This window comes from Lynx canadensis, chromosome C2 (assembly GCF_007474595.2).
Source record: "Lynx canadensis isolate LIC74 chromosome C2, mLynCan4.pri.v2, whole genome shotgun sequence".
NCBI classification, from domain to species: domain Eukaryota; kingdom Metazoa; phylum Chordata; class Mammalia; order Carnivora; family Felidae; genus Lynx; species Lynx canadensis.
The window spans coordinates 156,299,267-156,326,008 of record NC_044311.2 but is presented as its reverse complement, the minus strand read 5'-3'; the positions used below and the strand labels follow the sequence as shown (position 1 = coordinate 156,326,008).

General features: G+C 59.7%; 2 protein-coding genes across 2 annotated transcripts in view; one reads left to right on the top strand and one right to left on the bottom strand.

Annotated features, from left to right (window-relative positions):
* The first annotated feature begins 3,958 nt into the window (after positions 1–3,958).
* CSTB (cystatin B) lies at positions 3,959–7,105 on the top strand. Its single transcript, XM_030328821.1, has 3 exons — positions 3,959–4,075; positions 6,482–6,583; positions 6,752–7,105. The coding sequence occupies exons 1-3, from the start codon at positions 4,010–4,012 to the stop codon at positions 6,878–6,880; spliced, it is 297 nt and encodes a 98-aa protein (XP_030184681.1). The 5' UTR covers positions 3,959–4,009; the 3' UTR covers positions 6,881–7,105.
* Positions 7,106–16,160: 9,055 nt separating this feature from the next.
* PDXK (pyridoxal kinase) overlaps positions 16,161–26,742 on the bottom strand; it is a 28,305-nt gene continuing 17,723 nt past the window's right edge. Inside the window, exons 3-11 of the mRNA XM_030328810.1 lie at positions 26,205–26,309; positions 24,783–24,866; positions 23,725–23,771; positions 22,798–22,883; positions 22,198–22,243; positions 19,481–19,592; positions 18,403–18,539; positions 16,746–16,812; positions 16,161–16,461 (exon numbers count right to left, since the gene is read on the bottom strand). Of these exons, the coding sequence (XP_030184670.1) occupies positions 16,349–16,461; positions 16,746–16,812; positions 18,403–18,539; positions 19,481–19,592; positions 22,198–22,243; positions 22,798–22,883; positions 23,725–23,771; positions 24,783–24,866; positions 26,205–26,309 (797 nt within the window). The 3' untranslated portion in view covers positions 16,161–16,348. The remainder of the gene's footprint in view (positions 16,462–16,745; positions 16,813–18,402; positions 18,540–19,480; positions 19,593–22,197; positions 22,244–22,797; positions 22,884–23,724; positions 23,772–24,782; positions 24,867–26,204; positions 26,310–26,742) is intronic.

Here is a 26,742-nt window from a genome sequence, read left to right as displayed (position 1 = left end):
TGGCTCGCAAGTTATCCTTCAGCCCAGAGCCTGGAAGAGACAAGGCAAAGGATACGTCCAGGCTGGCCCATGGTGCCCAGCCCGTGAGAGTCTCGCATCCTAGCTGGGACTGCTGCACAGGTGATCCGTGTGTGTGCCCTCCAGGGGACCCACATCCTCAGGAGGGCTGGTGTGGCTCTGTTGCTGCCACCTTGAAATTCTTCATATTTTTTTATGTTTATTTTTGAGAGAGAGAGAGAGAGACAGAATCCAAAGCAGGCTCCAGGCTCTGAGCTGTCAGCACAGAGCCCCATGCAGGGCTCAAACTCACGAACTGTGAGATCATGACCCGAGCTGAAGTCAGATGCTTAACTGACTAGGCCACCCAGGCACCCCAAATTCTTCATATTTTCTGAACGAGGGGCCCAAAGATTCACTTTGCTCTGGGCCTGGCCAGTTGGACAGCAAACTGGCTCTACATACTGTCACAGCCCAGCCCCCTCCTCCCAGACCCCCCCCCCCTCACCGGAGCCCCGCGCCTGCTGCCCACAGACCTTCTCTCCGGACTCAAACTCATTCACCCCTGTTTCATACGAATGCATCTTCCTCCTGTGTATGCTCTCAATTTTTTATTATAGAAAATTAGGGAAATTAAGGTTAGAGGAAGGAGCCAGACATAGTCTCATGATCTAAAGGAACAGCTTTGCACACATCTGCTTATTCTTTTCTGTGCATAAGACTTTTGTTAATTACATATTAATTAATAAAACTTGCTAATTATATTAACTACACTCTATTGACAGTTTTGAAACTGCTTCTCAATAACATACCTAGCATTTTCCCCATGGCATTAGTACTTTCTCAAGAATATGCAGTATTCCAAAACAAAACAATTCGTTTTTTCTAAAAACAAAATTTGTTTAATTAAAACTTTGGAAAAATACAGAAAATCACAGAGAACTAAGTTATTAAATGCTTGTATCCCACCCTCCGAGATGGCTACTGTTCACGGCTCAGAGAACATCCGTCAATCCCACAGCGCCCGGGTGCCACTGAGCCGCCGGGAACCGGGGTTGCCAGAGAGAAGCCTGGGACTGGTACTTCGGCAATCAGCCGGTGGAGCCCAGAGCAGGGAAGTGGGGCCATGCCTTTCTAGAAGCGCTTCCTCCCACCTGCCCAGCCCCTTGCTATAGATGGCGGCTGGACGTTGCATTGCTTCTAAATTCTAGGATGGAGATTTTTATAAATTTTCTGTCCATCCAGGAATTTTCCTTAATGCCTGGCATTGAGTTCTCCAACTCTGGTTTTATTTTTTTTTTTTAATTTACAGAAGTGTATGAGAATCGGTTATTTATTTATTGCCTCCTATGTGACAGGTATGAAGGTGAGGAACAGATCAGTGCTGCCTGTCTGCCTGCCGGGGATCCCACTAGAGACACAGGCGGTTAGTGAGAGAGAGCCTCTCGCGTGCCCAGGGCAGGTGCACTGGGCATACCCCCCACCTGGGTCCCAGCCTTCCCTCTGATTCTGCTGACGCTTCTCCACTTAGGAAACCCCCTGCCTGCATTAGCTTACAGCCAGGCCTTCTAAGATTGTATATCTGTTCCCTCCCTTGACGCGTCTCAATTTCCTGCAGCTCCCTCCATCCCTCCGGAGGGGCTGGGGGCTGGCTCCCTTCAAGGCGCTTGGAAGTAAAGCCACAGTCCACTCAGTTTGTAGCGTCCCCAGGTGGCCAGGCCTGTGATGGGAGGCAGGACAGTGCTGCACCTGTTTTTAGGTTTACCTTCGCTATTATTTCCCTTGTTAGCAAAGATGAATTGGTAGCTGGTAACTGCTTAGTTGAGTAAATGCTACATCTTTCCTTTTCTTTCTGTGATTTCTTTCTTCCTTCTTTCTCTCTCTTTCTTTCTTTTTTCTTTCTTTCTTCTTTCTTTCTTTCTTTCTTTCTCTCTTTCTTAGGATTTCTTGGGCTAGAATTTAATTAGCAATGGATTCTGATGACAAATTTTTGCATGAGGGAACACAAGCAACCGATTAGCTCCAGAAACAGGCGTGTGGATCACCTGCCTGAGAACACCAAGAGGAAGGCAAAGGAGCTGTGTCTTGCTGAGGAAGAAGGAACCCTGAGACGCTGAGAAAAGAACACTTTGGCTTCCTTATGCTGGGAAAGTCAGAAACCTCACAGGCGAGGCCTCACAGATTTCAAGCTGAAGTGATGTCCAAGGCCCTGGAGTGGCTCCAGGACCCTGGGTGAGGAGACCTGCTATTTGGTCTTTTTCTCTGGCTCCAGCAAGAAGGGCACCCAGGGCATCAAGGAATGAGAGATAAATGTCAGCATTTTCCAGGGCCTTTGGATAGAAAAAGTTATGCTAATTATGGGAGAGATTTAAGCTAGTGTACTAATTACAGACAGTAATAGTAAGAACACTATCAACTCGCCCTGGGGCTCAAAACATTTTACACTTATTAACTCATTTAGAACTTTATAAAACTCAACACCCTTGGAGATTGGTCACGAGTATTATTCCCACAGACGGGACAGAGCTGTCAGGAATTAGTCCTATGCCATCCAGCATAGGAGGGGAGAAGGGGGAGGAGGGGGAGGAGGGGAGGAGGGAGAGGAGGAAAGCCCACTGAGCTGCAGGATAGGAAAAGGAAGGAGAACCGTTTTCCATTTTTATGGAGTCAAATCTGACTCATCATACATTCATGCAATTATGAATGAATTGTCAGATCTCCCCTTCCTCTCCCCTTACCGTTCAACCACACCTGACCTTTCACCTTTCCTGAAGTTACAAACAAGGTTCTGCCCCTGGCAGGTGTCAGAAAGGCTTGTCTCCCCCACACACCTGCTTCCAGCCACTCCCGCTGGGGCTCTGTGTTGGGCCTACAAGCAGGCAAGGCTGGGCCTGGTCCTGCACAGTCAGCACCCAGTGATGGGAGAGGCCAGTGTCCACTGAGGGTTGGGCCACAGGGCTGGAGGGCCTGGACTTTTCTAAGAGACCAATCCTGTCCAGTCAGCTCCTAGTATGGCCCCCACCCCTGCCCCAAATAGAGTGTGGGACCCCTCCCTTCCCTGGGTGCTTGAATCTGCCCAATCTGAACCCAAATCCTGCCACAGCCTAGCCCTTTCCTAACGCCCTGGATCTGACCACACCCCCCGCCCAGCCTGAAGCCCTGGCAGCTGTCTCCTCCCCATCCTGGGATGGCTTTGTGCCTCCTCTGCTCACACACACACACACACACACACACACATACACACACGAGCGCTCCATTGTGCCTCTGGGTCACAGGCTGGTGACCTCCAGAGTGGCCGGCACAAGTGGGGTGCTGGGCCAGGCCTTGCAGATGAGGGGTGCAGGATAGTTGACTGCACAGGGGCCTGAGGCCGGGCAGGGTCTGATCTTGGACTCCGGGATGCCCCGGCAGCCTCCTGCCCCGGTCCCCAGCTCCTGCAGGTCCTGGCTGGGTACGAGCTTCTCTCCCCTCTGCCCTTCCGCAGCTGTCATCTCAGGTCCAGGTAACCACCTGCCTGTACCTCCGCTCCCCGCACCCGCCCCCTCCAACGCTGCGTCCTGCCCTGTACAGGGCAGACTCCACACAGTCCCCTACAGAGCCCACCCCAACCCCATGTGGGACCTGCCCCCAACTGCTCCCTGCAGGATAGCCCCCACCCCAACCTGACCGGCCAGAGAAGGACGACACCACACCCACATGGCGGGCAGTGGGGGACCCAGGATGTCGCCCGCGAGACGCGCGCCCTAGGGGCAGGTAGGCGACCGGCCGAGCCCCGCCCTTGCCCCCCGCCCCTCCAGCACCGCTCCGGTCCCCGGCCGTAGGCCCCGCTCCGCCCACACAGCCCCGCCCCCTGCCCCGCCCCCAGGGCCCGCCCCACGCCGCCTCTGCCCCCGGCCCTAGGCCCCGCCCCCGCCCCGCCCCTAGCGTCACGTGACCGTCGCCTGCTTTAAGCGGAGCGGGCTCCTCGGGCCGGGGTTCCCCTCTGGCCGCAGCTCCTCCGCCCGCCGCCAGGATGATGTGCGGGGCGCCCTCCGCCACGCAGCCCGCCACGGCCGAGACCCAGGCCATCGCCGACCAGGTAGGAGGGAGCGGGTGGGGCTCCGGAAGGCGCTCCCGGCCGCGAGGCCTGCGGGTGCGAGCCTGCACCTGGGGTCCCCGGGGCCCCGCCTCGGTTTCCCCTCTGCGGCCGCAGGCAGGTGGTGGGAGGGTGGGCCGAGCGGGCCGGTCGGGGCCAGAACGGGCGGAAGCACCCGAACGGCTCCTTCGGCGCGGCGCCCCTCCCCTGCCGCCAGCCCGCTGCCCCCCGGCCGCCCCGGGCCTCGCTCGGGTGGCTCCACCGCCCGACCGCAGTGCGGGCTGGTGACTCAGCCCCACGAGACCCGTGAAATGAGGAATTCGCAGGGACTGCTGCGCGAGCCCCGCCTGGGCCGCGGCTCCCGGCCCTGCCCCCGCAGCCCCTCCTCGCCGGGACCGGAGGGTCCTCTCTGGTCAGGGGAGTTGGAGCGGGTGTGAGGTCATTTGCTCCTGAATTTGGTGTGAAAGTGACCTGTGGCGGAGGTGTTGCTGCTGGCAGGCACCGAGGCGGCCAGCCGGTCTGCTGGAGGTGTCTAAGAGGACAGGGGCGGGGAGAATCCCCACCTCTGCACCTGGTGCTGCCTCCTTTCTGGAGCACTCTGGGGCACGCAAAGGGAGCGTCTGTGACTGACCCCGGGTCAGAAGACATTCTGCGCCGGCCCCCGCCCCGTGAGCAGCGCCACCAGCCCTGGGCGCTTGGGCCTTGGGCCTCTGTGCCCCCTTGGCTGCAGCCCAGCCCGTCTTTCTCCTGGTCAGTTCTGGGACGATGAGCTCCCACTCTGTAGGGAGGGGCCGGGCCTGGCAGTCGAGGCTGCCGCGTTACCTGTTCTGCCACCTGGCGCCTGGGTTTTCTTTCCATTCTTTGCCAGCGGCCTGGGGCTTTCGGCCCCTCCTGAAGCAGACAGAGAGAGGTGAATCCCTCCCAAAGCCCTGGGCCGTTGTGGGGGTGGCACTCACCCCCCAGAACCACCCCCCCCCCCCCCCCCCCCCCCCCCCCCCGTTTCGTAAACTGTCAGCAGAGTCCATTCCCTGCAGACCTAGCGTGGCGTTTTGCACAAAGAAGGGGGCTCCAGGAAGTATTTAGACACAGGTAAGCCCCACCCTGGAGAAAGGCACTTGGCGCAATGAACACCGTGAGTTGCACAGATAAGATAAGGATCAACTTCTGCCCAAAAGCTCTACATCTTTTTTTTTTTTTAACGTTTATTTATTTTTGAGAGAAAGAGACAGAGCATGAGGGAAAGAGGGACCGAGAGCCAGGGAGTTACAGAATCCAAAGCAGGCTCCAGGCTCCGAGCTGTCAGCACAGAGCCCGATGCGGGGCTTGAATTCACGGACCGCGAGACCATGACCTGAGCTGAAGTCGGACGCTCAACCGACTGAGCCACCCAGGCGCCCCACCAAAGGCTCTACATCTTAAGACTCAGTAGGGGCACCTGGGTGACTTCCGACTTCAGCTCAGGTCATGATCTCGCTGTTGGAGAGCTTGAGCCCCGCATCGGACTCGCTGCTGTCAGCTCAGAGCCGGCTTTGGAGCCTCTGCCCCCTCCCCCCGCCCCTTCTCCACTCACGCTCTCTCTCTCTCTCTTTCTCAGAAATGAATAAACATTTAAGAATAAAATAAACATGCAGTCAAGTGCATTTTACCTGCGAAGCCCTGTGCCTGCCACCTCCGGTGTCTGGGGACACATTTGGAGGCTGTAATGCCCTCCGGAGAGGAGCCGCAAAGACACTCATGACCTCTCTAGACTAGAAGGGGAAATTTAAATCTATGACTGAACTTAGTTTAAAATTTCGAATTTTAAGAGGGAATAATTACAGGGGCGCCTGGGTGGCGCAGTCGGTTAAGCGTCCGACTTCAGCCAGGTCACGATCTCGCGGTCCGTGAGTTCGAGCCCCGCGTCGGGCTCTGGGCTGATGGCTCAGAGCCTGGAGCCTGTTTCCAATTCTGTGTCTCCCTCTCTCTCTGCCCCTCCCCCGTTCATGCTCTGTCTCTCTCTGTCCCAAAAATAAATAAACGTTGAAAAAAAAAATTAAAAAAAAAAAAGAGGGAATAATTACATACAGCCTCTTCGTCAAACTGTTCGGCTGTGAACTGGAAAGGAAAACGGGGCGTCAACTCGTACATAGTTGTCATGATGGAAATTTAAAAATCACCCATGCCTAGAACACGAAGGGCCAATGACTTGCTCCAGCACTATCGCGGGAGCCGGTAGACTTAAGGAGCTTTCCGCACTCTATCGGTAGAGCTGACCGTGTAGAGAATGCCCCTCTCCGCTCTCAAGAACGCTCTTGCTGGAGAAGATCTGGAACGGGCAGGCGCAGGAATCCCGTTTGTAACGTTCCGTAGGAGAACTAGGCTGTGTGAGGAGGGAAGCCACTAAGTTCTCCGTTCTGTCCCCTCCCCTAGGTGAAGCCCCAGCTAGAGGAGCAGGAGAATAAGAAGTACACTACCTTTAAGGCGGTGGAGTTCAGGAGCCAGGTGGTCGCAGGGAGGAACTACTTCATCAAGGTGAGGGTCAGCCGTGGGCGGGGGTGGGGGGGTGGGGGGGGTTGGGGGGGCAGGGCCCCGCCCCTATCCGGGGCCCTCCTCATGCAGGCTGGTCCAGCAGGGGCACTTGGGGTCAGAGGTCCTCCGGCCTGCCCCTCACTGGCCTCTCTCCTCTCTGTCCGTCTCCAGGTTCAAGTCGATGATGATGAGTTTGTGCACATTCGAGTGTTTCAGAGTCTCCCGCACGAAAACAAACCCTTGGCCTTGTCCAGCTATCAGACCCACAAAGCCAGGCACGACGAACTGGCGTATTTCTAGTTCCCGCTCTGAACATGGCCCGTCCGTGTGGTTCTGTCCTCTGTGGACACGTCTGGGGTCATAAACGGGTGCCATTTCTTCACTGGGGGTGGGGGGGGGGGTGTCGCGCAGCTCTTCTGACTTGCATTGGGAGAGACAAAGTCAACCCAACCAGCAATCTTAATTACTTTCAAAGAAGGCTTATATTCTCTTTTAAATACATATTTTTAAGTCTTGGCAAATTTATTCCTTCGTTTTGGATTTTTTTGGCTTCGTCGGAAACCACAGTCCCGTATAGAAGCGTCAGGAAGCGTGAGAGTGGCGTGCTAATATGGTTGTTTGACGGCCACGTGACCGCTGTGCCACGTGGCGCCCCTCCTGGGTCACGTACTGGCCTGAGCTGGCCGGATACCTCTTCTACCTACAGAGCTGCCTCCCGGGGGAGTCGCTCAAGGTCCCCCGCAAGTGGATGGTAGACCCAGGACTCCAGGAGCCTGTGCTCCAACCACAGCTCCCCACGCTCAGCTTTGACTGTGTCCTGTCTCCAGGCCTTAGTCTCCCCCATAAAATAAAAGGCTTTGGGCAAATCTGATTCTAGAGCATTAGCTCTGGATGTACTTAGACGCGCTCACACACCACCCTTACGCCCCAGTAGCAACACACACGCGTGTGCAGAGGACGCCATAGGTGTACGTGTAAGTGTAGAATAGTTGTGAGGCCTCACTGAGCACCATCCACCTGGAAGGTTCTTGAACTTAGCCTCTGAGCATCTGGGCAACGGCACATCTCCGGTTTTCGACACAGGGTCCCCCCCGCCATGAGCGAAGGCAGTACAGTGGTTTGCCCTGTGTCTGTTTTGCAAATAAAGAGCACGCGCATCGTTGCAAGAGTAGGGGCTGAGACGTCTGTGTGGTTCAGGTCATGGCAGAAAACCGTCCCCGAGGGTTCGAGTCGGTCTCAAATCACCACACCGCTCTGCATCGGCGGCGTGTGGCGCTTGGTGCCGGGTCGGCAGTGCAAGGCGCGGGCTGTCCAGATGGCGAGGGAAGGAAGAGCACACCAGGGCCGCAGGGTGAGCAAGCAGCTTGAAAGCGGCAAGAAGAGGGGCGCCCGGGGGGCTCGGTCGGTTGGGCGTCCGACTTCGGCTCAAGTCGTGATCTCACGGTTCGTGGGTTCGAGCCCCGCGTCGGGCTCTGCGCCGCCCGCTCGGAGCCTGGAGCCTGCTTCGGATTCTGTGTCTCCCTCTCTCTGCCCCTCCTTCTGCTCTCAAAAATAAATAAACATTAAAAAAAAATTTAAGTGGCAAGAAGAACACCTTAATGCCAGCTGTGTGTGTCCCAATCTCCGTTCTTGAACTAGAAGAATGAAGAGCTTTCCCAACAGGCTCTTGTTCTTGGTAGTGAAGCAATCTGGGGTTGAAATGAAGACCTAACGGAGAGGAGAGAGAACCCCAAGCAGGCTCCACAGTGTCAGCACAGAGCCCGACGAGGAGCTCAATCCCATGAACCTTGAGATCACGACCTGATCCAAAAATTGAGAGTCTTGAGGCTTAACCAGCTGAGCCACCCAGGTGCCCCTCCCCCCACTTCTAAGAGTTATTGACACATTAGCAATGTCTGCCTCAGTAAGTCACAAATATCTTCTCCAAGTTGTAATTTGTTTTGAGTCCTAGATTAAAAGCCCGTCTCCAGACCCAGACTGTAGAGAAACTCACCCGTTCCTCTAGAATTTTAATTTTTTTTTAATTTTTTCTTATGGATTTGGAGAGAAATAGCAAGTGGGGAGGGGCAGAGAGAGAGAGAACCCCAAGCAGGCCCCAGTGCGGGGCTCGAACTCCACGAACCATGAGATCATGATCTGGGCTGAAGTCAAGAGTCGGACGCCGTCCGAGCCACCAAGGCGCCCCTAGAATTCTAGTTTTTTTTTTTTTCAGCCCTTGTATGCTGGAGCCACGGCCCTGCTTCTGCAAGGACAGAAAATGTGCATTAATGCCATTTCCGGGCAGCTCCGTTAGGGCCTCCGAGGCACCCCGCCTGGTAATGACGGATTAGTGACACCAACGATTGTGTCCAGTGCACAAGTTACATCAGTTATCTGATCCTCTATCTCTAGGCCAACGTGCGTCTGCTCCCTTGTGAGCCGGCTGGCTGGATCTGTGCCGGCACCGGGTTCTGGGAGCACTCCGAGACCGGGTGCTGCGGGGTGTGGTCCGAGCTGGGGAGGCTCTGCCAGGGCAGAAGCAGGGCATGCACGGCGCACTGACCTGTTCAGCCTGAGTGGGGGCGTGGGGTCAGGCCTTGGGAAGAGTGACATTCGCCGAGAATCCCAGGCGGAGAGGAGGAGCCTCAGCTGAGGGCGGGGGGGGGGGGGGGGGGGGGGGGAGGGAAGGTGCCCCCCTGCTGGCCCGGGGAGAGGGTGCTTGGTCCCACCCTGGGAGCATGAGGACTGGGGTCTGACTCCCAGCGGTGGGACCGGTCCCTGTAGCAGCCTTCTTGGTCCTGGAGAAACACAACACTCGGGAGTGAGTGGAAGAGGAGGGCTTAGTAAGGGCCCCCCTCCCCCGCTCCTGTGCGCACACTCGCTCGCTCTCTCGCTCTCAAAAAAAAAAGCGGGGCAAAGGATGAAAAATTCTATAGTGAAATGGGCAAAGACCTGAACAGCCACGACAATCTGTAACACGTCCACACAATGAGAAGAGCAGAGTGAAACCACAGTGGGTGCCGGTCTCTGTCCTGCCCCACAGGCAAACGTCCGGACCTGCTAACCCCACTGCGGGCCGGGAATGCAAACAGGTACAAGCCCTTCGCAGACACCCGGGTGACCTCTCGGGACTACACGGCACGCGCCCTTCCCGCTGGCGCTCCCCCGCACGTTGGTCTGTGAGCCCGGATTACTGGTGCGGATATTTTGGTCATTCACTCCCCTGACTTGGCCACGGGCACGGAGTCCCCAGTGGCTGGCACCGGGCAGGCAGTTGACAAAGTGACCAGATAACGCAGGAGGCTGTACTTCTTCTCTAACTCGGGGCTTTCTCGGCTCACCTCTGCAGGGCCTGGGACTGGGCCCCCCTCGCCTGTCCGTCCCGACCTGCCCTGGCCTCTGCCGTAGCGGCTCTGCTCCAGCGTCCAACCCAGTGGGGCCCACACCTGCCCGAGGCCAGGCAGCACACCTCAAAAACCCAGGGGTGCCCGCCCCAGTGGGGTGAACTTCGACCAATTGGAGAAGACGGGAGGGATGCCCCCGCTTGACCACCTGGCCAGCTAGGTCACACGCTGCCATGCATCTTCTCCCCCTCTCCCTGCCTTGTCCCTTTTCCTGTTCTTACCTGCCCCTTGAGAGGGCACCCCCTCCCCCCGTACCACTTAGTGCAAGGGTGGGGCCCGGGCTCCCTTCCAGGAACTCGGCCTGAGGGAGCCCCGGCCAGTGTGGTCTCCAGGGTGGGGCCTGCACCTGAGGCCAGGCTTCCCGCCCTCCCCAGGGGACGTCTGCGGCAGGAATCCTCCTGATGGTTGAGGTTCAAGGCCGTGCGTGTCCTCTGCTGGACATCTCATGCGGAGTATCAGAGAGGGAAAGGTGACCGTGTCGGGACTCACTGGGCTTCACCCCCATCCCCATCACAGGAGGCAGTGGGATGAATAATGTCCCCCCGGGATATCGGGATATCCCTGGCCCAGTGCCCGGAGCCTGTGGATGTTATCTCACAGGGCAAGGGGACTTGTCAGATGTGATTAAGCTAAGGGTCTTGAGCTGGAGAGGTGATCCCGGACTCTCCGGGGCCCCAATGTCATCCCGGGGTCCTCAGAAGAAGAGGCAGGGGTCGGGGTCAGACTGAAGCCACACCACGGCTGTGAAGTCATGAGGGCCCCTCTAAAGTCTGGAAGAGGCTGGGCACGTTCTCCCTGGAACCTTCCAGAGGACCCAGCCCCGCCCACCTATTTGTACAAGTCTGATCTCCAGAGTCGCTTTAAGCCACTGCATTTGTGGAAGTGTGCCACAGCAGCCACCAAGGGTCGTCCACCAGGAGGGCCTTGCGGGCCAGCTACGGGGCACAGGAGTCAGCAGGGGGGTGGAGAGGCGGAGTTCAAGGTGTTCCAGACATGAAGCAGATCCCTCGTTCTCTCCCACCCTTCTCCTGCTTTTCCTTCCAGGGCAAGGGGCCTGGCATTCTGGAGACTGCCTGGGGAGCTACTCACAAAGGTGTGGGTGAATCACAGCGGGAGCACAGTACCTGCCCGGCCTGTAGGACCGGCTGTCACCACCCAGGTGTGAAGGGATTGAAACCCAGGAGCAGTGACATTCATCAGGGATGAGGCTGGTCCTTGGACTCTAGTGGGGGCTGGGGGCGGGGCCTGAGAAAGGGAACCCACCCTCCTGGGATCCCTGCCCGCAAGAGGAGCTTAGAGGCCAGCCCCCAGGGCACAGAACAGAGTGGGCGGGACGACAGGACCTGGGCCACCGTGGGTGGGTTGGGCAATCTCTTTCCCTTAAGACATACATGTTTACGGCCTCAGCTCCCATGCTTTTCAGCTCCCATGCTGGGCTGGCTGGCTGGTGGCAGGGGCTTCGGGTACCAGGGGATAATTAACGGGGGGTTCCTGAGGCGGGAGGAATCATTGCACTTCAACACCATGGCCAGAAAAAGATTTATTTACGGATAATCATAAGTCAGTAGGACCAGCACACAGACACGGCCTCTACAGCGCTGACAGGGACTTTACAAACACGTGCACAGGACGGAGGGCTGGAGACCCCAGCACTGGAGAAACCACCCCCTGGCCCTCCCCCGCAGCCGGGCCCCAGGGGCAACGTGCTCCGACCCGAGGGGGGTCACACAGCCTCCACAGTCTGAGTTAATTTCCAGGAAGGCCCAGGCCAGCACCCGCTGGGCTCTGAGTCAGCACCTCAACCCTCCTGTCCGCCCAGTCGTGCAGTCATTGGCTGGAATCCCAACTAAAATTCGACATCACAAAGTATGCAGCCATAAAGTCAAAAGCACTCAAAACACCATCCACACACTCTTCATCTTGGAGCCTACACGTTGTACGTTAGGAATTCACTTTCAGTTCCCCAAACAGGAACATCTGTGCTACCCGTCAGGACAACAGGCCCACACACTTTGCAGGGTGCACCAAGGCACCTTTCGCTCCCCACCTGTGCTCTTCGGGATGTCCTGAAGGCCGCTGCCAAGCCCGCCAATTCTCCCTTTCTGCCCCTCTCTCCCGCCCCGCCGCACTCACCCCCTCATGCCGGGAGCCGAGTCCCGCACGAGAAACGAAATGTAGTGGCTCTCTGGAGCCAGAGGCCCTGTCCCACAGCTCGGAACAGTGTGGGGGTGGGGTGCGCCCCGCTCCCTCCCCAGACCGCCGGGCTCCGCGGAGCAGACAGAGGGTGGTAGGCCTTCCTCACCATCAGCCCCATTCTGCTGCACCCTGGCCATCCGGCTCCCCAGGACACCTGCAGGGCAACGAGGGACGGCCGGGACAGGGAGTGGTCAGGGGCTTCAGGAAGTATCTTCCCACCACAATGGGCTTCCGGAGGCAGAAGGTGGAAACTTGCCCACCGTGGTGTGGGGGCTGCCCCACCCAGGGCTCATCTGCAGCCAGGGTTCAGCAACTGAACCTCTGCTCTCCTGGGACAGCAGGAAAGCTTCTAGAACAGCTGTTTACTCTGCCAGAATTTAAAGAGAAAATTCTAGGAAGAACTTAACATTCATACAAAGCTTGGAAATATTCTCGAAGTCAGAACTAAAGTTAACTCGTTAAACTCCGTCTTAAGCAAAGGAACATGTGGTGGGTGGTGTCTGTGAGCACGACCTCTTAAGACAGGCAGGAATGTGGTTTGTAAGACCCTGTGCTTTGGTCAGAGTCTCCCCTCAGTAAGACAGGAAACGTCCTGCACCGAGAATCACCTGCAGAAGTCCACGGGGAGACTCATGCACCGGAAGCCCGGGATTTTAGGAACCTGGCCACCATGGGGCAGCACTGAGGCCAGCCTGGGACACAGTGCCTGTCACTAGCACTAGAGCCCCGTGCACTACGCCACGGGGTGGCGATGTGTGCAAGCTCCAGGCTGGGGCCTGCCCCGCCCCCTGCCGGCAGAGGGTGGAAGTGCAGGGCTGGATTCTGCAACCTGGGGGGGGGGGGGGGGGGGGTTGGAGGGGGCTCTATAAACAAGCACTCAAGGTTCTTGACACTTTTCACCCTCAAAGGCCCCCCGACCACCCGACCGCCCCTGCCACAAAGAGACTGCAGCACACACACACACACACACGCAACACCAGCTCCCTGGCCACAAGTGTGCACTTGGGTCACTGTGCTTTGAGGGTCCAGCCTGACCAGCACCCTCGGGGCAGAAATGAAGTGGGAGGTCTCCTGGGCTCCCAGAGCTGCCCTCCCAGGGATGGGGGTCCTTCTGAGTGCCACCCGGCACAGGCATCTAACGTGTTCCCTCTGAGCACACGGGACCCGGCTCTGAAGGAAGTCCTAATGTAAACAGTTCACGGAGTGACGGGATGAGAGAAATCACCTGCAGCCGGTCGGCAGGAGCTGGTGTGGAATGAACACGGGTGGGCTTGGTGGCCACGCCCCTCTGGGGGCAGAGTGGCGTCTGGGGGCCCCGCGGCTCCCATGAGACTCAGACAGCCAGGACCCCACTCGCAGCATCCTGGCCTGCACACTCGCCCCTCTGCCCATTCAAACTTCCTTCCCCGCCTTCCGGCCCCGGCAGGTGCTAGGGTGGGCGGTTCCTACAGAAACCCTGTCCCATGGGGACCCCAGCAACCTGCTGGGGGGCAGAGAAGAAAGACAGAGATTCTGGCTATTCTGGTGCCGGAATCCAGAGTGCTCACAGGTGCCTGTGATTCAGGCAGACGCAGCCCCGATGCCCTGGGGCAGGTGGTCCCATCAAAGGGCAGGAGGGATAAAGGAGGGGGCGTGCTCACAGCGCAGGTCCAACAGCTAGAACGCTGTCACCTCCTTTACTGTACATTTCAACTAGCAGTGAACGTGAGGTCCAGCAAGGAGGGAATGGCAGTCAGGAGTGGCCTTGGGACACCCAGTGAGGCCAGGGCCCCGCCCGCCTGGCCCTGCCCCACCTGCCTGCTCCCCAGAGGCAAGGATTCACCCTTCGGGGGCTCCATCACACAGCATTACTTTCCTGGACGATGAAGGTGGGGAGGAGGGGGATTTTGCATCGACACGGGGACTCAGGCATCATGTTGCTGGCGGGGCGCCCTGGCCTCCGTTCTGAACACGAAAAGCACGCCAAACCAGGCTCAGTCCATTGTAAAGTTACACGACATTTAAAAAATTGGTTCCGACAAGGTCAAGAACAGCACAACAAAGCATCATTTTTACCATCGCTGACATACATTAAAAAATAACGCAGATTACCACGATGACCTTAGCAAGACTTGGCAATAATTTGAAAATGGTTTTAAAAAAAGAGTAGTTTGTAATTCATCTTTAAGGCCTACAGAAGCTTTGAAAAACCATATTGAAATCTGTACTCTGGTAATAAGCAGGCGACTTAGGACTGATACACTTCTCATTTTAAAATATATAATTATTACTTTGCATGTTACTAAACTATGGGAAGTAAACACAAAGATTTACTCTAATTTGGACCCAACCTATGTAAAAAAAAAAAAAAAAAGAAAGAAAGAAAGAAAAACCCGCTGCTAGTGACCACGGCTGACCTCTGGGTGGGAAATTCTAAGCACAGACAAGCCAGGGCCTGCGTGTCTGCGCAGGACCCGGCCCAGGATGGCAGTGGGCTCAGCAGCAGCACGCGGCCAGCGCAGCTCGCTGGGAGAAGCTGCTGCGGTTTCTACGGGAGCCCCGCGCCCTGCAGGGGCTCTTGGGATGCCGGGGTCCCGCTGCTGGGGGCAGAGGGCTCAAGACCCCACCACTCCCGGCGGTCGGGGCTTCTCGGTCGGAGGAACTTGGGACGAGAACGTCCGAGATCCAGCCAGAAAGCTCACAGTTTCACAGGAAGTTTAGGGGCGGAATAACTATCGTTCTATGTACAGTTGGGGGAGGTAAAAGTATCAAGTGTAACACGAAGCCTGAGCCCCTGAAATAAAACTTAAAGAACAGAGGATCGGCGTCTGCAGTGTTCCCAAGGCCATGGTACACACAGAGTAAGCCCCTACGCCCTACACGGTATCCTCACGGTGGGTTTTCCAGCATCTCGTCGCAGAGAGATACCATGGCCCGTGCACGGGCTGCCGGGTGCTAACGCACGAGAGCGGACACTCAGGACGTGGACAGACTGGGGAGAAAGAAGAGCAGGTGGAACGGCACGGACGCTGGTATTTCTTTGTTTCGGGGAGTTTGCAACAGAGTGAACACCGCCCTGCCCAGGAGGTGGCAGTGGATCCTGGGGGGATCCTGGGGACACTGGCCCTGCTGCAGAGGAGAGCGCGGGCTGCAGGAGAGGACCCGCCTGCGGGACGGGGAGGGGGCCCCCCCACTCTGCAGGCTCTGTCCCCTCCCGGCCGCAGGCTCCTGGGGGAGGCAGACCTCTGCTCTCCCCAGGGTGGCGCGGAGAGGGGCACCCTGGCTTGCAGCCACGCCTGGGGGTGCCCCGGGCAGTAGACGCCTGGCCTGGTGTCGCAGCCCGAGGCGTCTGAGAGCTGCTAGCCCGGCGCTCTGCCCCGGCCCCTCCCCCGATCTGCCAACACCCTCTCCTCGGAGAAGGGGCTCAAGCTGCGGCTGCCTTTCAGGGGGCCTCGCGCACCCCGGCTTCCGGTGGCACGGAAGGCAGGACTGAGCGGGCAGGGGCGAGCGCACAGGGTGACTGGCTCGTGGGGTTAAATATGCCAATGGTATCCACGGCCCTCTACCCGTCTCTGCACGACCACGTGGCACGAGGCATCTGTCGCCAGCCAAGGGTGGCGAGCTTGCAGACGTAACCCGGCATGCCACAGACCAGGTGAGGTTTCCGGCAGGAACACAACGGGCCAGTCTCGCCACGGACTGTTCCAGCCTCGGGAGCCCTTCCTCATCCCCGGTGCGCGTCCGGGCCAGCTGGTCTCGACCTGTTCCCGCAGTGACGCAGTCCCCGGCGACCTACCCCACAGCTAGGTGACAAACGAGACTTCTCAAGCAGGAACAAAGGGGGTCGGGTCACAACGACAACAGAGGCATTTGGCAGGATTCGCCCAGACGCAGATGGTTAAAACCCAACCCTTCCTCAGGGACGCACAGACTCCAGGACTTTCCCCGGCCCTCGCCCGCCAGGGATGGGACGCCGCCGGGGGGCCCACGGGGAGCGGGGTTCCCAGAATTACAGATTTCTGTGATCGCTTTGTGACTTTTAAAAAGCACGACCAGCACGTTTTCACAATTAAGACCGGTTGAGGCTGGACACTCACGAAAGAAAAAAATATCAAGTTTCGGTCACGGCTCTAAGGCAGATGCTACGTTTTCACAGGGACGACGATGGAGACACCGACACGCTGTGCGTTGGGAGGTGGCGCGCGGGCCCTCACAGCACCGCGGCCTGGACCACGATCTCCGGGTTCTCGATGTCCTTCTTGCTCTGGACCATCCTCAGCTCCAGCTGCGACGGGCTGGGCTTCAGTCCTCCCCCTGCCTGGGCTGCAAGACGAAGCGTGGGTGACAGGGACAGACCAGAAGGCACTCCAGTTTCGTGCCCCCTTCCCTCGCCTGAGCCCTGACGGTCCACGTCCCCTCTGGGGCTCCCGTGTGGGGCCCGAGCTCCGCAGGCTAGCAGAGGTGGAGGGAGCCTCGGGACCCCGCCGTCGGCTCCCTCCCTCCCGCCTCCCCCCTCCGCTCTCATTGCCGTCTCCTCCCCGCTCTGCTCTCAGTGCAGTCCCCCTGCCCCCTCCGCGGGTGGGCTCGGGGGCCCAGCCAGGAGGTACCTTTTGCACACGCGATGGTCCGCTGCAGAACGTGATGCATGGCCGACAAGGTCTTCTCACAGGCCACCTGCAGGGCGGGAGACGCGCGCACGTGGTCGGCGCTGCCCAGGGCCTGGATGGGATTCTCCGTTCACCCAGACCCTGCCTCTGCCCCGAGACAGCGGGGCACTGGCGTTACCGTCACATGCTCCCCACCAACCTTCCCTGGAGAGCTGAGCAGATGCCTGCATACTAAAACTAATCACCTTCCTCCAGACCGTGCCCTCTAGGGGAGGGCTGGGCTCTAGCACTCGTCGGTACTGACGCTTAATAGGTGTTTCTGGAAGGAATCAGTTGTAAAGAGTCTTCGTCAAAAATGACTCCCACCCCAAAGTCGGCCAAGGTCACTGCTTACTGGCACCTCAAAGCCAAAGACCCGGGGCTTAGCAGGAGCCGGGGAAGCGAGTGGACCCCCCTCCCGCCCGACCCGGGGATGTGCCGAACCCGGTTTGGCCTCAGGTGGCCCAGCAACAAGGTCTCCACTGCGCACCAGATGGCCAAGGTGCCCGGTACCAGAGGAAGAGCCCACGGCTGCCAACGGCAACAGCAGGTCTGTGCTCCCCCTGGTCCCTGGGGGGCGGGGGGGGCAGGCAAGGACACAGCAGGTCTGCGCTCCCCCTGGTCCCTGGGGGGGGGGGGGGGAGGTAAGGACACAGCAGGTCTGCGCTCCCCCTGGTCCCTGGGGGGGGGGGGGCAGGTAAGAGGGGCAGGGCTCCGGTCCAGCCCTGCGTCTCACAGACAAGCTAACTGATGGGATGGGAGGGGCGTGCCAGCCTCCAGCAGGCAGAGGCAGCTTTAGGGGCATCCACTTCCAGATCCCGACCTGGGGCTCCTCCTTCCCTCGGTGGACCCAGCACAGACAGGGGCGTGGCTCCTCTCTAACCACCCTGCACGGCTGCCCTTCCCGAGCACGTTCTAGAGACGGGAGGCAGGCCCTGACGGCCACCAAGTAAGTGGAGAAGGAAATAACAGAGGGGCCGGGGACAGCCTCGTGCACAGCTGTCCACTTGCGTGGTTCCAACAACGTTGAAGGAGGCCACGGCACGATCTGACGTCACGAAGGAACTTTCCCGCACGCCGTGCAGAACGCAGCCATCACTCCGGAGCTTAACCACGGGGGCACGCGGCCCCCGCCACCCCACACCCCCATTGACAGAATCGGTAGCAAGGTATCTGCTCACCCAGCAGAGCCCGCACACAATGGCTTTATCTCCGTACAAACGCATCTGTGGACGTTTACACACAAAGCAAGGGATGGGGGAGGGACGGACAGACGCGCAGACAGTGCCTGACAAGAGCTGAGCCCCTCTGCAAGTCTGACTTCGGAGCCCTGTCCCTCACGCCCCCGAGGGGGCTCCCAGCCTCTGAGTCTCTCGACTCACCGGGGCGATGACATCTTAGGACCAACTTACACCGGGCTGCTCTCTGGGAGACGTTCCTAGTTCCGGACCTACCGAGGCTGCGGTAACCCCTCCCAGGCTCCGCCTTCCCGGGGCTCACACCTGCTCCGCGGCCCGACAGGCCGACTCCAGCGTGTGGTACACGGGTGGCCTGTTTGAGCCCCCGCAGAACCCAGATGGTCCCCGATGGGGGCAGGGCGGGGGCGCATCCTGCTGACCTTGAGATTGTTGGGGTGCTTGTGTGTCCATGCCAGGAGCATGGCGGCAAAGAGGTCCCCGGTGCCCACGAAGACCGCGTCGACCTTGTGCATCTCCATCCGGATGCGTTCCGTCACCACAGAGCCATCGGGGTTCCCTGGAGGAGAGCACAGCCGATGGGCCCCGAGACCCTGGGCCAGCAGAGAACGAGCCCCTCGTCTGGGAGCCAGCCTGCCCTCCTCCCCGCTCCTCCCCCGCATGGTGGCAGGGAGGGCTAGTGTCGCCTGTCACAAGGGAGGGAGTAGACGCCAGAACCCCTAGCAGGATGGCCCGGGGGGAGAAGAACCGCACAGCTGGGCGTGAGGGACCAGCACGTGTGACCGGGTGCGGAGGGAGCCCCAGTCCGGCACAGTAACAAGGACACCGACAGCCGTGGGGGCCGTGAGCTTAATGAAATGGTATGGGAGCGCACAGGGGCATGCACGGGGGTACACGGGTATGCACAGGGGCACATGGGTATGCACGTACGAGGGTACGTAGGTGTGCATGTAGGTGTGTGCATGGGTTTGTGCACAGGGGCATGCTCTCCCGAAGACACAGAGGGAGTGGTGAGAGAGCTCCGTGCTCTCTGGCGCAGCGGGTGTGACCCCAGCCTCCTGTGTCATTTCAGCACCCCGCAGAAAACACCAACCCAGGCGGTATTTACGTGAACCGACAGTCGACAGGTGAGGCCGCACAGGCGCCCCCGGCTCTGTGCGAGGGGACGGTGTGGACGCCTGGTTCCCCGAGCCCCGGGCCCTAGCCGGGCCATCCACGTGACCCTGAGCCCGTAAGACAGACGCTCTCCTCGAGCCGACGGCCTGTCATGGGTACGGAGAGCTCGCCGCTCGGTGACCGCGGGGAGGCCTCCCACACCTCGACTCACAGAACCCTCTCTCGGTTTCTGTTCTCAGTGTGTTTAGGGGGTGACAGGAGTTCGGGACACCGACCGCCTGCTGAGTGAGGCCCGAATTCTCTTCCCTACGGAGCCTAAAGCCAGGGAGGCCTCCAGGAAGCCGCGGCGAAGAGGCAGGAGGGAGCCAGGGTCGCAGGACTTACGGATCCTCTGGCTCCCCAGCGCGATCAGGTAGTCGCTGCCCCTCGGGGAGGGCAGGTCAGAGCTGGTGATGACCACCGTGTCGGGGCCCATGGCGTGCAGCACGTCCATCACCTGCCGGAGCACAGGACCGCGTCAGCCACGCCGCGGACCCCTGCGCCAGGGCTCCCAGCAGCCCGAGCAGTCGGGTCCGACCGGCGGGAGGACGCCCTGCTACGGGGTCTGACTTGACGGAGTGGACGCCAGAGGCCGAGAACACGAGGAATGGCGCCCGGGTCCCGCCTGCCCCCCGCCAGCCCGGGCGTGCCGAGTGGCAGCTTTGGCCGCGTAGAGCCACCACCCCGATTCCCTCCCACGAGCACACCTGCCGGGCCCCACGCTCTTCCTGTGCCCACATTCCAGAGGAAGGCGTCAACCGGGCCCCAGACTGGCTGTCCTTTCTCATCTGGCTCCAGGGCGGCAAAACCAGGCCCACCATCAGGCTGTCACGTCCTGTCCACTCTGGGAAGCCACTTGTTCGCTCACTTGTTCGTTCAGTGAAGCTCTCCCGCTGTGTGCCCGGCAACACGCTGGCGGCTGGAGGCTCCCCGGCCTCCCACAACACACACGTCGGGACAAAATACCCGCTGGGCAAACCGGGGGCTCGGGAGAGCACCAGCTACACCGGAGAGGGGTGCTCCTCTCGCCTCCATGGGGGCAACGCCAGCTAAGCCCCTCGGGCCTCCCGCCCCACACGGCTCACTGTGGGAAGCCGGGAAGGCTCGCGTATGGACCCCGAAGCGTGCGTAGGCGTTCAGAGCGTCTGATCTTGGCCCAGTGTGGACCCCGAGTCAGGCTCCCCGGCCCAGGAGAAGCCTCCCGAGTCCTAGCACGTGGCTACGTCCCCCCCTCGTCAGCCCGGGGCCTGCGGGCTGGGGAGAAGACAGGCCAGGGGGTCATGTGACGAGGAACAAGCTTTCTGCAAGTGGCTTTTCCTTCCCTCCTTGTACAAGGGCCTCAGAGCTGGGCTGGTGACCGTGCCGGCAGGCACCCTCCGCTCCAGAGTCTGGGGCAGGCTGCGGGAAACGTGTCCCTGCCACACGCGTGGAGCGTGTCTCCTACTCGGCCCCCACCCTGCACGGGGCACCACACAGGCACACACCGGGAATGCCCTGCAGTCCTCGGAGCACACGGGCGCACAGCAGAGGAGGGTCACCTGTGACCCCAGACCGCCTGCTCTCCTGTCCCGGTGTCACCTGACTCTGAGGCCCCCGGGTACTGTGCCAGCTCAGAGCGAGACCCTCGGAGCAGAGAGGAGGGCACCCTCCTCCCCTTGCCACAGTGAGCCCTCTGCACATTGGGGAAACAGAGGCCCCACAGACCCTCGGGCCCGGGTGTGGCCAGGACCAGACCTGGCGCTCGGATTTGTTTCCTGGATGATGGAGAGAGCGTGCGCGCCTGATGAGGCCTCGCCATGACGGGGCGAGGGCCCTGGTGTGCGGGACCCGGGTCTGCTGCTGGGACACGTGGCCCAGGACTCCATGTGAGAGGTTAAACGACAGGCAGGCAACAAGTTCTACAGGGGAAAGTTGAAGAGCTTTGGAGAGGAAACCTTGCCTACCTCACTTCCAGCCGCCCCTCCCGTCAGCGGGCCCTGTGGCTTCCAGACGTGCCCAGCCAACCCCCAAAGGTGTGAGCCAGCTCCTGGCCATAAATCTCTTCATGCACGCATGCACGCGCACAGGCGTTTGCACACGTGTGCCCAGACACGCACACCACCCCACATATGGGCACACGCGCACTCCCTCTCGCTGGTGTCGGACGGACCCTGACTGGCCGTTTCTGATCCCTGCTTCTCTGACCGTGCATGGGCTGGGGTGGTGGTGAGCGCGTCTGGAGGGCCGGCCCCTGCTGCCCGTGGAGGCCGGCCCCCGCCTCTCCGCAGACACACAGGTCATGGGTGCGCGGGAGAGCCGCACCCGGCAAGCTGGATTCACGGTACCTGGCACACAGCAAGCACTCACTAAATGCCGTGACCGCCACGGGCTGAACTGTGTCCCCCCGAGACGGACGCTGGAACCCTAAGCCCAGAACCTCCGAGCGTTTCTGATTTCCTCGAAAGGAAACACGGTCCATGCAGATTCGAGCTGAGACGAGGTCACTAGCGTGGGCCTGGGTCCTATCTGCCTGGCGCCCTTAGCAAGAAAGACGAGGACACAGACACACACCGCGGGGGCCCCTTGAAGACACAGACAAAGGCTGGTGACGGGTCTACAAACCCAGGGGCGCCAAGGATGGCCAGTGGCTGCCGGAAGCTGGGAGGCTGGCAAGCAATGGGTGCCTCCCTGCAGGTTTTGGGCCGAAGACAGTCCCACCGACACCCCGATCTTGGCCTTCCGGCCCCCAGAACCGGACAGAACGCACTTGTGTTGTTGTCAGCCACCCGGTCTGTGGCACTTTGTCACGGACGCCCCGGGAAGCTCCCACGGGGACAGCCGCTGTGCGCAGAGCAGGCGGGGGGTTACGCGGACCCAGACAAGCACTGTGGCTGCAGCTGCCCGACCCAGTGGCTAAGACAGAATCTACAGCACGTCCCTCAGGCCCCATCGGGCGGCTGGCTGGGAGCCGGGGTGCTGCCCACCTGGGGTGCCCATCTCCCCTCCCCGAGGGCTTGTGGCTGTCCCCTCCCCACCACGAGCGGTGCACCTGTCCCACACCAGGCCTCAGAAGGTCTCCTTACCGCTAACGCTTCTTCTTGACTGTGGATCTTTCTGCCGCTCAGTAACCTGGAAGGCAGATGAAGCGCGGTGAGACCTTGCTTCTCTGGGTCCTGCTGGAAACATCCCCGAAGCTCCGGTGGCTCCGGGGACCCCCTCCCATCCCCACAGGAACTCACTGTCTGCTGGCCCCGTGATGCCCCCAAGGACCAGTCAGGGGTAACATTTAATAGCAGCAAGGGACAGCAGCACACAGCCCCACTTAGTGGCCAGTGAGGGTGACCGACATCCACGTGGGTTTTGGAGCTCCAGGTGGCCGCCTGCGTCAGGTGGCGTGGGATCCCCATCCCATGGCCGGTGTCACCCACATATGCCCTCAGCCCCTCCCCTTTCTGTCCCCAAAGGCTTGTGCTGCTTGGGGAAAACGGCTGGGGGTCAGCACGACCACAGGAAGTCAGGGTGAAAATAACCACCCCCACCGTCATTGGCGGGCCAGGGCACCGGGTTGGCCCCCCACCCCCTGAGGCAGGACTTCAGGAGGAGGGCCTCAGTGGCCTGACCGGCTCCGGAACAGCCCTCCCCATGGGGAGATATGAAAGCTTCCGTGGTTTCAAGTTACTTACTCAGCCTCGAACTGGTTGGGGGTTATGATGTCTGCTACCGGCACAACCTTCTCTTTGTAAACCGGAAGGAGGTCCTCCGGAACGTACTAGAGGGCGACAGGGACACAGGCTGACGCGTACAGCAGAGGGAATGAGGCCAGCGAGCGTTTGCTGAGAGCCCCGCGGTCCAGGCTGGAGACCCGCCATGAGCCCCACCGCGGGTACGAGACGCTGGTGCCCTGCGGCCAGGCCGGCACGCGCTCACCCAAAGGCCCCGGGGTCCTGGGGTAGGGCCGGGGCCAGCGCCCTCCCTGCCCCACACGCCAAGCTCCCCTGCTGGCCACGGGGTGACTCCTACCAGCGGACTGACGGCACCCCGCCCTACACTAGTCAGGGGGGGTAAGCTATGGCCCGTCTGCTAAGACACGGCTAAGGGGGAAACAGGAAAGAAAGAACATTTGTGACACACAGAAACTACAGGAAATTCAAATTTCAGGGTCCGTGTGCAGGATTTTATTAGGAAACAGCCGTGTCTGTTTGTCTGCAAACTGTGACTACTTTTTTCTTGAGATTTTATATTTTATTTTTTCAACATGTGAAGTTTATTGTCAAACTGGTTTCCATACAACACCCAGTGCTCATCCCAAAAGGTGCCCTCCTCAATACCCATCACCCACCCTCCCCTCCCTCCCACCCCCAAGATTTTATTTTTAAGTCATCTCTGCACCCAGCGTGGGGCTCAAACACACAACCCTGAGATCGAGAGTCGCAGGCTCCACCAGGAGCCTGAACCAGGAGACATATGGCCCCAAACATCTACTCTCTGGCCCTTTACAGAAAACCTCGTCTGCCGACCCCGCTTCCCGGCAAGGATGATGTGCACCCCCAGAGCGGTGTCTCGCCCAGCGAGACGTGTGCACTTGGATTAACGTGCCTGAAATCACTAACCATGGAGCCTTCGCCGTTCCATTTGTCGCCCATCACGGGGTCGCACACTGCGGAGGCAGAAAGGGCATCTGTTAGCACAGGGTGAGGCTCCCGAGAGGAGGACGCTTAACGTTTATTTCTGCTGTTAAATTTCGCGTGTGCGGCCGATCCTCGTTTCCTGGATTCCACGTTTGTGGTCCGAGGCCAACTACTCTGATCGATTTCTGACAATCGTTTGCGCCTTTCTCGAGAGTGTGGCACAGAACAGCATCCCCTTTCCCTCCGGCCCCCGCACAAGCACGTTCCCTTCCCGCGACGGTCCACATGCCGTGTGGGACCTGCCGTGAGGCCAGCTGAGGGTGGGGACCGGCGCGGACACCTGGGAAGCCCGTGCCTCAGGGAAGGCCCCCGAGTCTGCGCGGCTGAGGCAGCAAGGACGCACCGGTACCGCAGGGGTCCCCGAACCCAGCTACCGTTCGCGACGGGGGGACCCACACGTCAGGACACTGGGGTTCCCGCCAGGATGGAAGAAGTGTCACACGTGGTCGGACCCTGCAGAGGCCTGAATGTGCACGTCTGAGTCCCAGAGGGGAAAGAGTAACCGAAGCGTCCCACATGTGTCTTGCCCGGAGAGGCCTCTGTGTGGGACACGCTCAGGGCTGGCGCCACAGCCCCGGGGGGTGGGACGGACAGGCCCGGCGTGCGCCTCAGCTCTGTCCCAGCTGGGTGTCCACCATCACCCCACCCCCACCCCTCACTGGCCAGGAGCCGCCCACGACATGCACATCCACCCCATCCTCTCAGGGGTCAAGTGTGGCCACCCAGCCCCCCCCCCCCAACACACTGCACACACGGGCACACGTGGACACGGATGACAGCACGTATATAACCCACTTCTCTGCCAGGGTCACCGTGAGGACGTTCTGACCCCTTCCCAGAGCTCTGAGCTTTCGGACCGGGAGAGGCAGGACGTGAAGGAGGGGCGTCCGGGAGGAAGGAGGTCGAGCCCCCGCTCCCCGGGTCAACCCCACCGGACAAGGTGGCGCCCCAGCGTGCACGCGGGAAAGCCCGGCACCTACCGTACACGAGCCCCGAGTTCTGCCGCTTCAGCTCCCGCACGATGTCCACCACCGAGGCCAGGAAGGACTTGTCTCTCGTGTAGCCTGGGGGGGGGGGGACGCACGGGCCACCCTCATCAGAAGGCTCCCATCCTGGCCGCGGCCCAAGGAGAAAAAGCGCCACCAAAACCACCTGCTGCAGGGGCGCCCGGGGGGGCTCGGTTGGCTAAGTGTCCGACTCCTGATCTCAACTCAGGTCGTGACCTTGCCGTCGTGGGATGGAGCCCCACGTGAGGCTCCACACAGAGCAGAGAGCCTGCTTGGGATTGATTCTCTCTCTGCCCCTCCCTTGCTCACAAGCAAGCGCACGCTCTCTCTCAAATAAACTTAAAAAACAAACGAAAAAACCCCATTCTGCTCTTGAGAAGGGCAGGCAGTTCTCAGATCCTGTGACCAGGGTTAAGACAAAGTGTCCTCAATATCTATAGTCCCTGAGGGGACACTACGCATTTCCCAAAAGTAAAGTCAAGTTTCATTTTATTTTTTTTAGAATCTTTTTTTTTTTTTTTTTTTTGAGAAAGAGTGCATACACACGCACAAGTGGGGCAGAGAGAGAGACAGAGAGAATCCCACACTCAGTATGGAGCCCGATGAGGGGTCTCAATCTCACAAACCGTGAGATCATGACCTGAGCCGAAATCAAGAGTCAGATGCTCAACTGACTGAGTCACCCAGGTGCCCCATCAAGTTTTAAACGAAGGGAAAAAGCCATGAGTGATAGGTGTACAAAGAACATTTTCTTTTGTCTTTTCCATTTTATTTAGAAAAATCGTTTTTAATGTTTTTTTATTTTTGAGAAAGACATAGTGTGAGCGGGCGAGGGGCAGAGAGAGAGGGAGACATGGAATCCGAAGCAGGCTCCAGGTTCCGAGCTGTCGGCACAGAGCCCGACGCGGGGCCCGAACTCACGAACCGTGAGATCACGACCTGAGTCGAAGTCAGATGCTCAACCGATTGAGCCACCCGGACGCCTCTTTTCTGTTTTCAATAGTAAGTACATTCACTTCTAACTACGTATATAAATGCAAATAAATATTTTTACCGTTACGGTGACTCACGAACCAATGTGCCAAGTGGCTGCAAGTTGCTTACCTGGGTGTTTTCACTGCCAACCCCCCGCGTATCCTCCGACCCTACACGGGTCCCAGAAGCCCAACACGGCTCATCTGAGACAGCACCATGGGCCTCGGGCATCCAAGGCCACGCGACTGGGGCACGGCCGTCATCAGGGCACCACCAAGTTCTCGGCGGCACAGCCCATCTGTCCTCAAAGGAGGCAGGGGCCAGGGTGGAGCCCGGGGGCGGGGGGGGATCCCTCCCCAAGCCCAAGCCCCACCGGATCGAGGCCCACGGGTCCAGCACCCAGCTCCCCCTGACACTTACCCGTGAGCACATAGTCATATTTATTCACGTTGTTCAGCTTCAGGCCTTCGTACAGCTCCTGGAGTTCATTGGAGTTCAGCACTTGACCTTTCCAGTGTGGGTAGCCTGGGGGGAGAGCAGGACAGTCGGGGCCTTGACACCAGGGCACACGCGTGAAACACGGCCTTCCCCGACGGCCGGCCGCGGCCCAGACGCTCCCTCACCGGCCCTCGATGGTGCCGTGCTTTGGTGGGTCCCCCGGACACCGTGCACCTCAAAGCCCCCCACAAACACCGCCGGCTCTCGTGCTGCCCCAGCTCCAGGCCCCCTCCCGCTGCCAGCCCCTCCGGAGTCAACCCGATGCAGCGAGGCCAGTCAGCTTTCCACGCTGGCCTGAGCAGCCTGTGTCGAGCGGACACGCAGACACGCGCACAGCTGCGCACCTTCTCCCGGGGGCGCCCCCGCCCCAGGTCACGGCGGCTGGCTCCGCCGGCCCCCCCGTGCGTGTTTCCCCCAGCCAGGCCGCGTCGCGTCCTGCCAACCCAGCCCTACAAGACTG